At 36.5% G+C, this 15,095-nt stretch overlaps 1 protein-coding gene across 1 annotated transcript in view; it reads right to left on the reverse strand.

Moving 5' to 3' along the window:
* Window positions 1–15,095, reverse strand: part of Lancl3 (LanC like family member 3) — a 96,698-nt gene continuing 81,603 nt past the window's right edge. Inside the window, exons 4-5 of the mRNA XM_034485863.2 lie at window positions 8,696–8,903; window positions 1–999 (exon numbers count right to left, since the gene is read on the reverse strand). Coding sequence (XP_034341754.1) covers window positions 840–999; window positions 8,696–8,903 — 368 coding nt within the window. The 3' untranslated portion in view covers window positions 1–839. The remainder of the gene's footprint in view (window positions 1,000–8,695; window positions 8,904–15,095) is intronic.

The following is a 15,095-nucleotide window of genomic DNA, read 5'->3' on the forward strand; positions in this document are numbered from 1 at the left end:
GCTTGTGGTGCTAGGCATGGGCCAGGGGCCTGTGCACATTAAACAAGCTACACCCTAAGCTAGTAAACTTAGACCCTGTCTCTAAGCTACACCCCTTCCTGCCCTGAATCTTACTATTCTGAGCGCTAGGAAAGAAAAAGAGACTAGGAAAAGAGATACCCTAAGGCAGCATCAAATTTCAGTGTTCAAAATAAGTTATGATATGTTTTTTAAATGCCCAGAATAGTGGTCAAAAAAATAAGACAAAATAAAAACCCAGCATACTTATCCACACATCTCCACTCAGAAAAACATAATGAATTTCAGTAAGTAAAGGCCTAGGACAACCAATGGTTTCTTTGCATGTCCTTCAGCCTTACACTTGATCCCTACTAACAGTTTTTAACAGGGAAAAATTGTTTTAGATTCTGGTTGTCTTTACTTCTGAATTTAGGGGTATTGGGCATACACAGATGGTCATATTTGCTGTTCAGTTTGGAAAGCGTTGGCATTTTACCCCCATTGTCTCCAGTTCACTTTTGCCTTTTGGGTCATGAACTGAAAAACATTAAATGTTTTTCCCCTTTTCTCTCTGATCTTGGGCTGGACATCTCTCCCCTGAAACGTTAAATTGGTGGGTTTTAGATGAGATGCGGGGGCGTCTTGGTTTGGCAGGCTCTCTCTGCAGTCTGGTATCACGCTGTCCTCATCAGACATGTCTGTCTCCTCCATCTGGCAGCAATGAGAAGGTTCATGGTCATGAGCCCATTGGATGTGGATTATGAGGAAAACTGCCTAGAGGAGGCTCTGGAAATCTCAGGGAACTTCCACCAACTGACTGCAAGGGGAGACAGAACCTTTTAGACAAAGACGCTGAAGAGAGGAAACTCAGCCTGATTGGGCTGTAGCAAATCAATGAGAAAGCAAACAGTCCCGGAGAAGCCTTCATACAAACTGTATATGCTCTCAAGAACCCGGGAACCAGCTTTGAATTCTTCAGTGAATAAGAACTGAGCAAACCTGAGAAGAAGAAGAAAAAAAATGTGAACGGTTTCAAAAGGAATGTGTCCATATGACCAGCCACAGGAGGCTGTTCTTCTTTTGTGAAGTTAAAAGTTTTAGTGTCGTTTTCTTATCAGAATTATATAATTAATTCAAGAAAACTCCATTCTCTGGAAAGAAAAAAAGGTTAGTTATGTAAGTCTTTATCTTTTGCAACAGGTTTTGTTGGCAAACAAGTCCAACTATTTTTAGAAGTTGCAAATCAAGGCACATTGGTATTTTCTAAGATTCTATTCCTTCCACAGTCTAATAATTAAAAGCATAAAAAGTCAGCAAAAATCATCTTACTTTTATTTATCTTGAACTGAAGCAAACTGATACAACATTGATCTTTTAAAAAGATCTAAATATACGGTGTTTCTGGAGACATATTGTTTCTGAACTAGGTTTGTTTCATTTATATGTGACAGACAGCAGAGGCTGAAAATAAATATGCAGGATTTTACACAATCTGTTTTCGGCAATAAAGGACTAAGATGAATGGGTGAACACAAGCAACTTTTCATAATGATGACGACAAATAGCAAGTCAAGTATGCGGCATTACTTTTAAGACAATATCTTTAAAACCCTGACCTCTAACCTCCACAAGCTCGAAGAAAAGCATTTTATAGCCTTTCAAGTGCTCTCGCCTGGGTCACTGTTTTTTAACTGGTTTTATTCCCCTTTTTTCACCAGCAACAAACATAATCACCAATTCTGACACTGGTGTCTACCTGAGAGCTGGTACTGTCATAAATTTAAGATTACTGTTGCCACACAGAGGTCCTATAAAGAGTAATTACTTATTTAGTCTTTTGTGGGACACTTGAAATTATTGCAGGCAGGTTAAATACACAGGGATGAAATAAATTGCAATCACATTTGTCAGTGATGTCTATCAGCTGCTTTTTTGAATGTATAACCATTTAAATAAAATTTTACACTTTTAAACAGCCCCCAAATAAGGTATTTTAAGAATCAATTCAGTATGTATAATTATGTGATAAATAGAAATTGTGAAATGACTGGGGGGGGTGTCCCTGCAGCTTTTGAATGTGATGACTTATTTGGCAGTCTGGATATATCAGAACTGTCCTCACATTTATAAAATGTAATATGTAGAATTCTAAAAGAACTCAACTATAGTAAAGCACAGTTAGTGAATTTGTTGTTGATTGATTGATTTGATTGATTGATTGATTTTTGTCTTTTTTAGATGCTGGGGATTAAAGCCAGGACCTTGAGCATGCTCTATTATTGAGCTACAAGCCCAACACCAGTTTAAAAAAATAAAACCAACCCAAATGTCTGGTATAGTTACATGCATCCTTTATTACAATAAATAGCACTATCGAGCAGTGGCTTAATAAGTACTGGTGGCATTTTTAAGTACTGAAGGATATAAACTATATTTTGCACAATTTGCACCAAAAGTAGTTGAATCTGAGAATACTTCTACCAATTGCAGAGGTATATCTGTTGATAAACTTCTGTGAATTTAAAGATTATAACATTAAATGATTACAATCCAGTTTGAACATACTCACAGACCCCAGACGTAAAACCCCTTAAGGATAAAGAGCTTTGAGTTGAGACATTTGATTTTATGTTATATGATATATAATGGGCTTTCACAAACTAGTAAGCACTGGACAAACAAAATGTGTATTGCATATATTGTATATTGTGTAAATGTATTTTGACAGAATATCTGTAAAACAAAACCAGTCCATCACACTGTAAAAGAAAACATCACTAAAACTGTAGTTTCCTGTACCTTTTTACCTCCAAATGATACAATGAACATTTTCTGTGCTTTTAAAAATAATTTCTAAGCACTGCATAGCAGTCCGTTTTTGAAAAATGTTGTTAATAGTAAAGTGAAAACTATTGTTTCGAAACTGTGCCCAATGTTCTCCAAATGAAATTAACCAAATAATTTTCTAAACAACTCTCAGTCAAAATAGAAGCCTGAATAGTAATAGTAATAGGAGCCACAAAGAATGGACAATATTGGCCATGGTACATATAAAAATATAATAGTTCTATCTTTAAAAACATGAGCTAGAAAAGGCCATCATTTATAAATTATTATTAACTGATAATGAGAGGCTATCTACTTACACATTTTAAGCTCTAGACAATAACACAAAAGAACGAAGGAAACCACCAGCTAGCCATGGAGAATGGGCACATTGGAGGGCAGTTCAGGAGTAGTGAATTAGAAAAATGTATAATGATACGTGTGCATGAATATGTCATAATGAAAAACATTACTTCATATGCTAACTTTAAGATCATCTAAAAGTTACAATAGAAAAAGAATGTTGGGAAACCAGAGCTGAAATTAACGAAGCAGGAAGCAAAAGAGAAAACTAAGTAATACTAATGAACAAAACCAAGAACCTTTTCCTTGAAAGGACAAACAAAAAAAGGGAAAAATGTTAGTGTCTCTTGACAACTACAAGGAGCACTGGGAAGACCATCACATATATCAGAAATCACAGACATCACAGCTGTGTGCTACTGAAGCACTGTGTCAAATGTATCAACTGAAAACCCTTCTCACCATGGATGACCACCAGTCATCTAAAGTGACCTACACGTTAGTTTGAGCCATTGGGTGAGTTTGTGGGCCACTAACAGATAAAGAAATCAAAACACAATGAACTAGTTGGTTTTACGGACATAGAATTGCTAGGGAAAAAATAGAAATAAAAGATTCCCAGATTTTTTTCTATAGCCATAATTTTCAAACTGCATGCTAAAAGAGCAATCTATGATGACAAAATAATGTTTCTTCTGGAGAGGCATATATGTTTTTTTATTAAACACTGCTCTTCCTAGAACTGAAAGTCTCTCCAATTTGTATCATATTTAATTTTGAAGTATAATGATATGTAAAGGTCACTACTCAGAGCAATAAAGTTCAATGCCAAAACAATACTGAAATATTACCTCCACTTTACAATCTTCTACCTGTGAATGAGAAGTTTACATTTTATAGAGAGCCCGAGAATTCAAAATGTTATAATTATAGCTCTGGACACTCAGATTGGCGTGCTAGGTAACAGAGGTTCACCGAATCTTTTCGAATAGAAAAGATTTTAGGGCACAAGGACCTCTGATAAAGCTTGTCCAAGGGATGAAACCCATTTTCCTAGATCATGCCCTAATGACTTTCATTTGATTCCTTTGGAAAACAACATGTCAGATTTCAAGGAATATTAGAGAGCTGTGTCATTTGTGTGCTAAACAAGCACTGTTGCACTGATCCATATCACCACCTGTCAATTTTACTGTTTGGAGACAGGGTCTCGCTAGTTGCCCAAATTGGCCTTGTCTTCCCTTTTGTAGCACAGGAAGGTTTCGAGTTTATGATCCTCCCACATAAGCCTCTTAAATAGCTACAATTACGGGCCTGTATCATTGCACAAAGCAAATAGAAGACTCACAAGTGCTAGCCAGTATAGTCCCTTCAGAGCACATAGTCAAATATTAAAGATATTTTGTATTTTATTTTCTAGCACTGAACACTGGATACATTATGACTAGAAGACCTTTCTGGGTCATTTAAACATTTGAAGTGTCAGGAACTATATGGACAAAGGGAACATTATAGGTAGAAGGGCCGAGGAGCTAAATGTAGCCATGCTATAGGGAATAAGGAGACAGAGGTAGAAATGGAAAATTATAAATGGAGAGAACCAAACCGTAAAAGGGCTTGTGGTCTACCATATATGGCATACTAAAGGAATCACAAGAACTTCAACATGGTGGAGAGAGCAATGAGGAAGAGCATAGGAGATGAAATCAAAGGTAATGGAACCTAAGGTACTGTAGGACTTCTGAATCAAAGGCAGACTTTGGCCTTGACCTTCAGTTACAGTGGAAATCTAATGGATTGTCTTAAGCATGGGAGGACTGCTGTAACATGGTAGACATTATCAAAAGTAAATATAAAAGATCATGGTGAAATGGAAGGTTCCTAGTGTAATCAGCATGAAAGCAATGATGTCTTCAGTCCGTCTTATTAGTAAAACTTGTTATGGGGATGCACTGTTACAGGGAACTCCTATAACAGAAAACCAGAAAGAGTATGACTGTCTGTGAGTAAGGAAGTTACAGTCATAATTAGTTGCACATAATGTGCATGCATATTTAGAAAACCCAATGGACTTAAATAAAGAACCGGTAGGGCAAGAATGGAATCAGTAATTTCTACAAAGTCTATGATGACAGTATTTATGAAAACTTAGATACTTACAAGTTACAATGCAGAGTTACATGAAAAATAGAAACATAATAAACTGTACTAATATATATGTTTTTAAAATTTTTTTAATAAATACCAGTAATAACTGGCCTGAAATATGAAGCCTTAAGAAAAAAATTTCATTTATAATAAACCTGGAAATAAAACCTTTTTTAATGCTAGCAAGAATTTTAAAGATACTTTTTATAAAAATCAAGAATCAGTCAGGTGACATTTTAAAAATGTAAATAAATGGAAAGGTATATCATGATCTTGAATGGGAAACCTTGCTCTTTTAATAATTCTCATGGAAATAACCTGTAATGCAGTAAAATTCCAGCCAAATCTCACAGGACTGTTTTTAAAGCTGACAAATGGGTCCTAAAGTTTAAGTTGAAAAATAAAATGAGGGAAACTAGTTGGGAAAAATGAGAAGTAAACAATGAGGTAGAGGAAAATGGTGCATAAGTTTTATTTTAACAGGAAGGGTGATATGTAGGAGGAGCTAAGGAGGAAGGAGTACTGAGAGGAAGAGAAGGAGTAAAGAGAGGAGAAGAAGAAGGAGAGGAGAAGCTAGGTGATGAGAGAGAGAAAGAGAGAGAAAGAGAGGGGGGCATGGAGGCAGATGTTCACATGTCTCCACCAGTCAAAGACAGTTTATATATCTAGGTTGGGTATTGGGTTACACTTCTGATTGAGCATTACCAAACTTATAAAGCCTTTGATTAACATTTTTTTAAAAACTGTGTAAAAGCAAAAAGGGAAAGGGGGCATGGGATGGGGGTTTTCTAGGGAGGGGAAATGGGGAAAGGGGATGGCATCTGAAATGTAAATAAAATATCCAATAAAAAAATTTAAAAATTTAAAAAAAGGAAAACGGCACATGAACCATACCTAATGTTTTCATATGACACAAAAGGTTAAGAACAGTGGGGAGAAATGGTAAAGAAAGGGGCCGGAGAGATGGCTCTGCAGCTAAGAGCACTGGCTGCTCTTCCAGAGAGCTAGGGTTTCATTCCCAGCACCTACATGGTGGCTCACAACTGTCTGTAATTCCAGTCCGAGGAAATCTAGTTTGCTTTTCTGCCCTCCACAGGCATCAGGATCACACATGATGCACAGACATACATACAGTCAAAACGGCAACACAAATAAAGTAGAATAAAAGATTGTAAGTTTAAAAAAAAAAAGAAATAGCAGTAAAGGAAAATATTTCCAGCACATTCTGAAGACGAGTTATAATCATTACTAAAATGAAAGTGGAAGGGAAGAGGGGAAAAGATAAAGGTAGGTTCATCTTAGACCAAGAAACACTGATAAATGTGAAGATTCCAATTCTGAAATTTTAGATCAGTGATCAAGTACTCAGTAATAGACTGATTGCCCAGCTAGCATGCATGAATGAGACTCTGGTTCTACTCCCATTACTGGAAATATAAAAGGGTATATGGTAATTTAAAAATATTTCTTACATAAATGCTTCTATCACTATAATGTACATATATTTATATTTTGATTATATTATATGTGTAATTTTGCCTATATTAGTAAATACTGAACACATATCAAGTTTCTATTATTTAGAAGTTGAATTATGGTACAGCTTCATTGAATAATTATTTACTTGCTTAAAACAATAAAATAAATCCATGCAGACTGAAATTATTCATTTAAAATTGTAAATTAAAATAGTACATATAATACCTAATGATAAAGTATATCTTTAGCATGTGTGAAGCCATGGGTTTAATTCCTAGAACCAAAATTTAGACAAACACACACATACACACATTGAGTGTCTATGCAGATATATGCAGATACACACATGTATGAATATGTATTATATATATATATATATATATATATATATGCATAGACAAAACTTAGGAATGATAAAGCTCAAATTTATAGTTATAACAACAGTTAACCCTTACATAAAGTTACTATATTCAAGGCGTTATTTAAAATGATTTTCTTGTATTTATTTGCAAGTTCCTTTTTATAATAAAGCTTATAAGTAAAAAAACAATTTTCATGTGTTAACGTATTTAAGCCAGCCAATAGCCCTGAGAAATGAACATTATTTCCCATATGTTGCAAATGAGGAAGTTACATGACTAATTATGGTCACATGGCCAATATGACTCTTAGCATATCCCTTCAAAGGAAATTCTCACAACCATGGTGGAGGACTATTCTTTGGGCTCTACCAAGTGACAACTCAGATACAAGGGAATCAAATCAGATGGGTGGAAGATAGTGAGAAGTCTCCTAGCGTAAAAGACATAAGTGCCACACAGAAAACTCCAGACCTCTTGTGACAACATGGAGAGCTTCCAAGTGTCCTCAAAGGGAATACTGATTTCATGCTTCTCATGTCTACCAGTTTATTTATAGTCCATTCACAGTCTTTCTGGCACAGTGTATATAGTGAATCAGTATGGGGTGATTTCTATTCAAAACAAAACAATGCTGTCTGTTCTACATCTGATTTTCCATCTTTATCAGGGCTTCATAGAATAAACTACAGAGATTCATTTAGCATTATTAATCTAAATTAGAATATATATATATATATATATATAAAATTATTAATCCAAATTAGAAGATATATATACATATATGTGTATATATATATATATTTATATATATATCCTTTAGCTCAAAAATTCCACTTCTAGCAAAAGTAGTATCCATTACAGAAACAAGAAAGAGCAGAAACAAGAGAAGTGGCAACTTTTAATAAAAATTATTTCCCCCAAGTTGCAAGGTCTGGATGCTCAGAGTGAAGAGATTGGTAATCCAGGATGACTGCCTCCTCAGTAGCCTCCCTCCCTCCTAGACAGAAGGCAGAAAAGGATAATCTGACCATAAGGGTCTAAAAAGGTAACATTATTTATAATTATAATATTTGAAGCAAGTGGAGTAAAATATTATTTACATAAGAATATTTAACAAGAATGATAGAAGAGGCCCTTTATGCATTAATATATCATCATCTTCAGGATAACAAGGCACTAGTACTTCTATAAGAATGATAAAATTTGATATATATTCCCATATGCTTGATTTTTTTTACAGAGGATATCTTGGGAAGACAAACCTAGACAACACTCCAGAAAAGTCAAGTAGATGGCTGGTCACTTTCAAAACTAGAACTCAGAAGGTAGCTCGGTGGGTAGAGTACTTGCCTAGCACATGAGAATCTCGGGTTTTAATCTTTAGCACCACATAAAATGCTGTGGTGCTGTACACCTGTAATCCTAGAATTTCAAACATGCAAGTAGGAGAGATCAGAGATTCAAGGTCATTGCTCACTACACAGTGAATTTGAGGCCAGCCTAGGATATTCGAGATCTTGTCTCAAATCAGGGAAAAAAAAAAGATTTCAAAGAACATGCACATGAAAATAGCTGACCTTTGGGCACGGTAGATGTATTTTGAGTTTCCTGTAAGACGGTACAGAAGAAGGAAGACATAGGCACTGCCAGCTACTCCGTGGCAAATCCCTGGCCCCTTCTTCAACAGGCCTTTCTGCCATGTTAGCTCTCCACACCGGATACAAGTGTCCAGGTACTGAGGTTTCTTGGAAATGAGATAAGCTTTGGCAAACAGATAAGCAATTCCTGTAAAAACATCAAAGACATAAAAGGTGACTTTCAGAATTGAAAAAGATACAGTTTCTCAAAGGTATACACCACACGGATCTCCAGTCTCTAAAATGTGGCCCGAAACACTGCATTTCCTTTTGTTTTCTTTTGGTTTTACACTCCTAATGACATTTCCAATAAATGGGCTTCTAGGCACTATGCTTTTGGTAACAAGATTATACAATGTTCTCCCTGAAAGTATGTTTTTTCCTATGTAATTAGTTTAATTGTATCATGTATTCTGGACAAAGATAAACATTTTCACTGAAGTACATCAATTAATATGATCCTTTTTTACAGATAATATATGACTTAATATTCAATAATGCATACATGCTGGTAAACATTATACACATAGGACTGTTTGAAAGGCCATTTACACGGCTTACTAATTACCCCATGGAAGGTCAGAATTTACAATGTTTATATATTTATAATAATACCCTTTTCCTTAAGAGCAAAACTAGGAGTCTTTCCAAGATTAATAGTGCATAAACATCAAACAACTTCAATAAGAGGTCTACTCCAGCTTTGAAGTGGGCCCTGCCCATGCTCAGCATTCCATAGAAAGAAACATTCCTTCAAAACCTGTCAACAAAGGTGATACCTCTCACTACAGAAGCCCGAGCAGAAGCACAAGAAGTGACAACTATTCACTGAAATTATCTTCTCCAAGTTGCTACATCTGGATGCTCACGGTAAAAGATACTAGTAATCCAGAATGACTCTGACTCTGCCTCCTCCTGCATAGCCAACTTCCCTCCTATGTAGAAAGCAGAAAAGGGCTAAGAAACTCACTGAGTGGTAGAATACTTGCCAGCCAACGTGAAGTACTGGGATTTGTGTTCAGGCCCCTTCAAAATTCTATTTAAAAAGTGGAAGCAAAGGCGTTGAATGGAGTAGATATCTTGATGAGCTCACCCACTAAGATTCTGCTTTTTGTTGCTTTGGACAAGGCATTGACGTGCAGCTTGCTAGAGAATTTTTTGTGTGACCATAATACAAGGCAAGTGTCAGGAGCAAAAGAACTTGGCCCTCAAAGGATCTCATGCTGGCTTTCTGCTATACTATCTTGAGATTCTTAATAGTTTTCTTAAATTAGTTTTTTTTTTTTTTTTTTTTTTTTTTTTTGGTACTAGGTCTCCCAAATTGCATAGGTAGTCCTGGCACTGAGGAATCTAAAATAAATGTTAATGGCATATGCCCTTCAGGTAGACACTGTGACTAATATAAAATAAGGCATGTGTCTGTGTTGCTTCTGGGACATGTGGTGAACGGTACTGTCAGTGAAATGAGAGAGATCAGACAAAGTGGAATCATCCTGAGGGATTTTCTGGGGTTTGTAAGCTGCAGAGGAAACTCTGGGCCCAGGAAGAGGCAAGGAAAGCATACTAGGTACCAAGATCACCGAGGCTACAAGGTTCGGAGACATGAAGACTAAACCGCAGGTTGAGTGTAGATGCATCCTCCCCATGGGGCCAGTAGGGTAGAAGAATGAATTCAGATTATAGCTGGTATGCTAGCTTCCATTAGGCCTTTTAGACTGTACACTGTGGGTAATAGGGAACTACTAAAAGTCTCTGTTATGAATTGGTTGGCTTTGGTTTCTGCATAACAATGTGATTCTCCCTGCACAGTATTGTGAGAAAAGACCTAAAGAAGGGCAACATAGCTCTGAGCTGGTTTTATTGGCAAGTAGGTGAAAATAAAACTTGTCCAAGAGTAATTTCATAGGACATGGTAGCTGTTTCGATACCAACTGAGCATGAACTACAGAGCAGATGTCGTTTCAGAAGACCACCATCTTTATTTAATGGCTTTTTGAGCTTAATCTGGCTATGTGTATACAAACATAGCTACGGGAACACACGGGAGGGTCCATGCCCTACACCTGACGGAAGGAAAGGCACTGTCATTATCTAACCGAGTGCTGAAGTGTGAGCGGGAACCAGTGGGGTACCTGGCTCAGCTCTCCTCTATCTTATCAGCACGTATGAAACATCTGGGTGCTTGTAACAGCTGGCTGCTAACACACCTCCTAGATTCCCGTCTTTGGAGATTTCCTCACAGGCAAACAGAAAGCCATAGCATGTATTCAGCCCTCAAAAGTTTACTATCATACATGTATACAAACAGCCTGCTCCCGTGCCGCAAGACAGAACCAGATACCTTGTGCCTATCAGCATCTGTCAGTATCAGAGTAAGTTGAAAGCCACATTTTTTCTTGTTTTTCTTAGTTTCACTATCCTACAACCCTGTGGCCTACTAGGTTCCCCTGAGAGTATGCCCTGCTTCCAGACATTCAGAAAATAGTATGTCAAGTGAGAAGTGTTTCAGCCAAGGAAAAGCTAAAGGGATCACTATTATACAGGTGCTTTAACATGATACAGAAAGCCCTTCATGATCAACATCTTCTGTGTTTGCTAGCCTCTCCATTTTCTGACTGAAGCTTTTCTCTTTCGTTAAACCAAACTACCTGCAGGTAGTTCCATACACCTCAGTGCCCATGCTATTCTGGGAAGAAGCCTCCTGTTTTTCTTGGCACAACTTAACCCAGGAATTGCTTTCTTAGGAAGCCTTCACTTGATCTGGAGACTGCATGAGAAATCTCTCCTCTTGGATCCTATCTCACAGTATACATAATGTAACACTTATACATAACCAAATTAAAATGATCTGTTTCTGCATCTGCCTCCACTACTATAAGGCCCACTACCAAACGGCAGGGACTTTATCATATTTGTCTCTTTTTGCCTCATCTGTGGTGTGGTGTTTTGCCATCAAATAGTCCCGCAAATGTCTACTGGCCCTGTGATACCTCATTTATTACCTAGCAGAAGCTGGCACTGGAAGCAGAGTAGAGATGTAGAAACGATAGATGGAGATGGTTTAATTGCTATACCAAGCCAGTAGTCCCCAGCAAGATATGGACCCTAAGGTTCTAGCCAGAGTAAAAAGTCCTCTTCTTGAATCCTGGGATCACAAAATAGTGTATATGTAGGGACCTTGAATATATTCTAAATTTGTTAGCTCCTACTCTGGCCTAAAAGAAACAGTCTTAAGGCCTCTGACTCTTAAGGGGAAGGATGTCAGGTTTCTTTGACAGTGATGAGAACTATCACAAAATTTTCCCAGGATCACTAATTAGCATTCAACGATATGAACACAAGTCAGTGACAGTATATGACCTTGCCAAATACAGCCAAAAAATTCAATTATAATTTAATAAAGATTTTAATTTTGTTATAATTTATTTTCATTGATAGTATGTTTTAATTCTATTTTTTAAATTTTATTTTAATTATAATTTAATAAAGATCGTTTGGGAGTCACAATCATTGAAATGTAGGATCTCCAGAGTCTTGTGACAGGCAGAATATACTCTTTCAACACAATGGAGCATCACTGCCCAGGTTCAGGTTAGGATGGGTAATTTTGCTGAGTCATTACAAAACTTAGTTACCAACCTGCACTTGAGAAGCTCTGCTTCTTTATTCAAAGTCACCTACCCAAGAGCCTTTTCGGAATGAATTGCTAAAACTGCTCACACCTGTGTTTCACACAGAGCAAAGGAAGCATGCTGTCAGTGATACCCGAGTAAGGCTGTAACCGGACGCACTCAGGAAGGTTATTTTAGCCACCACATTTGTTTTAATGATTTTGCAAATGACTTCTTCCCTGTATTTCAGAGTGCTCAAGGTTATGAGGGGATCACATGGGTCTTCCTGCAATACTAATTGCGTTTAGTGAGAAAAAGCTATATGTCACTATAGGTATTTATAAATGTGGGTGTTTCTAAAAGCATCTGAGACATAGCCTTTGGTAATGGCAAAGGTCCAGGTGTAAAAATTTGTCAACGGCAACAAAAATATTGAGTTTATTTCAGATTTTTTTAAAAGTGACTTTTCTCAAGGTCACTTAGCTGGTCAGTGTGAGGGCTACAATAAGACCTCAGAACTGTTAAGCTACAGTTAAAAATTAGTAATACATTTCACACATAATAACTTGGGCACTGCGGGGTGGGCTGAAAGAAAGTCACTAGAAACAGAGGCATGGATAAGTAGCATTAATGAAGTTCCACATTGTAGACTGTCTCTGGCAGGTTTTGAATCACAGGAATAGCCTGTCATTCCAAACCATCTGTGCTGTTCATAAGTCTATTTCTCAAGATATTTTTCTCAAACAAACACAATTATTATTCTAGCCCATTTCCTACTGGATTGGAGGAAATTTTTACTATAGTCAACTTCAGCAAGAACTTGACTGTCTTTGACCCGAAATTATCAGTTTTACAATCACACTTAGGTGAGGGCTGGCATTAGCAGAAATAACGGGCCTCATTTCATTAGGGAATCGTTTTGCTTTGTTTTGTTTTCATACTTCAGTGATTACATGGACTTAATGGTTTTTATTTTGAATCAATGTATTTATGCTACTTTTCTCAAAACACGTAGCACGAATGCTAAAGGATAAACCAAGTCTCCAATGTCATGAATCCTAAGCTGTTGTGTCAAAGTACATGACCTGCTGAAACAGCTGGTATACAGAAAGGATAGAATAAGTACTATTTAACCACCTACATCAAAAATAGGCTTGCCTACTCATTTTAGTAGACTATCTTTGTACTCTGTTAAAGGCTTTTACTACCACACTGAGTCCTTTTTAAATATTCTACATTTAATTTGGGACATCTACAAAGTTCAAGGATGCTGGGATGCTTGGAGAACATCCAGAGACCATCACCAAGAATGATTAAGAGGAATAGGAAATATAATTATTGAGCATAACAGGAAACATCATTTCCAGGACAGTAAATAAGTGCTGTTCCCCCCCCCCCAAAAAAAGGTCAAAGCAAGAAGTAATGGCCACAAATTATATCTGGCAGCAGTTAGCCTGAACATAATGTACTATGTCCTGGTACTTTCATAAATACAATTTGCTATTGCTTCCTTGGTTAAATGTGGCAGGCAGAGAAAATATTGCAATAGACAGTGACTTGTATTATTCATCACTTCAAACTGTATCAAGGAGAAAACAGAACTCTAGTTCGATTAAAGAACATTAATTAAAGGTAGAAGGGAGGCAATAAAATCAGGAAACAAAGCAAAGATAAATCAAATGCAATCTAAAGTTATGCTCTTTGGTTTAAAGCAGCCTTGCAAAACTGAACTAATTCATAATAAAGAATTTTGGGAGGTGAAAGTAATTATAAACTATATATATACACATGAAATTGTCAAAGAACAAATTTAATAACTGTGTTATTTGATATTTCAATCTCTTTCTCAATTAACTGAATTTGTTTTAACTTCTTTTATATTATCCCTTCTCCAAAGGACTAGTTGGCAGTGTAAGGGTATTTGGAAAAGGTGGACTAAGGAGAGGTAGTTAATAGAGTCTAAGTTTCAAGGCTCAATTTCATAATTCACTCGGGATGGATTTTCACTTCTTTAGAAAACTGATTATTTATTACTGGAAAGATTCAACTGAACATGAATTTCAAAACGTTGCATCTCATACTTAAAGGTTCACACAAATTTCACAAGGGTACTGATTAAATACACATTGTGATTCATGGGCTGTGCTGGGGTCTGAGATTAGGAATTTACAAGCTGGCATGCTACTAGGCCAGGGGCCACCATATAAAATGATCAGGCTGCAGATGAACACCTTCATTTTGGTGAAAAAGACTTTGAAATGTACCATTTTATTAGATATAAGTGTAAAATCGACACTGAATTTTAAACATTTCAATATTTTAAAGAATGTATACTACCATTTTTTCAATGCTCTATATTAAACCCAGATACTTCTTTGTCCCAGGCAAGTGCTCCACCAACAACACTTTGCCTCTACCTCAGCCATCTCTATTTTTCAATTACTAGCCTATTGACATAATAACATTTATGTTATATATTATTAAAATAAATTCTACCCATTTCTTTTTGTTTTTCAGTATGGGGTTACCCATTCTTTTGGTGGGAATCAAGCCCAGTATTCCGAGTATACTAATCTCTCTGGCTTACTACTCAGATACCCTAAAAAGTTGCACTTACATACACAATTCACATTACATTTTAAGGGAATGCTTATTTAACATTATGGATAAAGAGATGTACTTTTTCAACCTATGGCAAACTTTTCAGAAGCACCTTAAAGATGAAGGCA

This window comes from Arvicanthis niloticus, chromosome X (genome assembly GCF_011762505.2).
Source record: "Arvicanthis niloticus isolate mArvNil1 chromosome X, mArvNil1.pat.X, whole genome shotgun sequence".
Lineage (NCBI taxonomy): Eukaryota > Metazoa > Chordata > Mammalia > Rodentia > Muridae > Arvicanthis > Arvicanthis niloticus.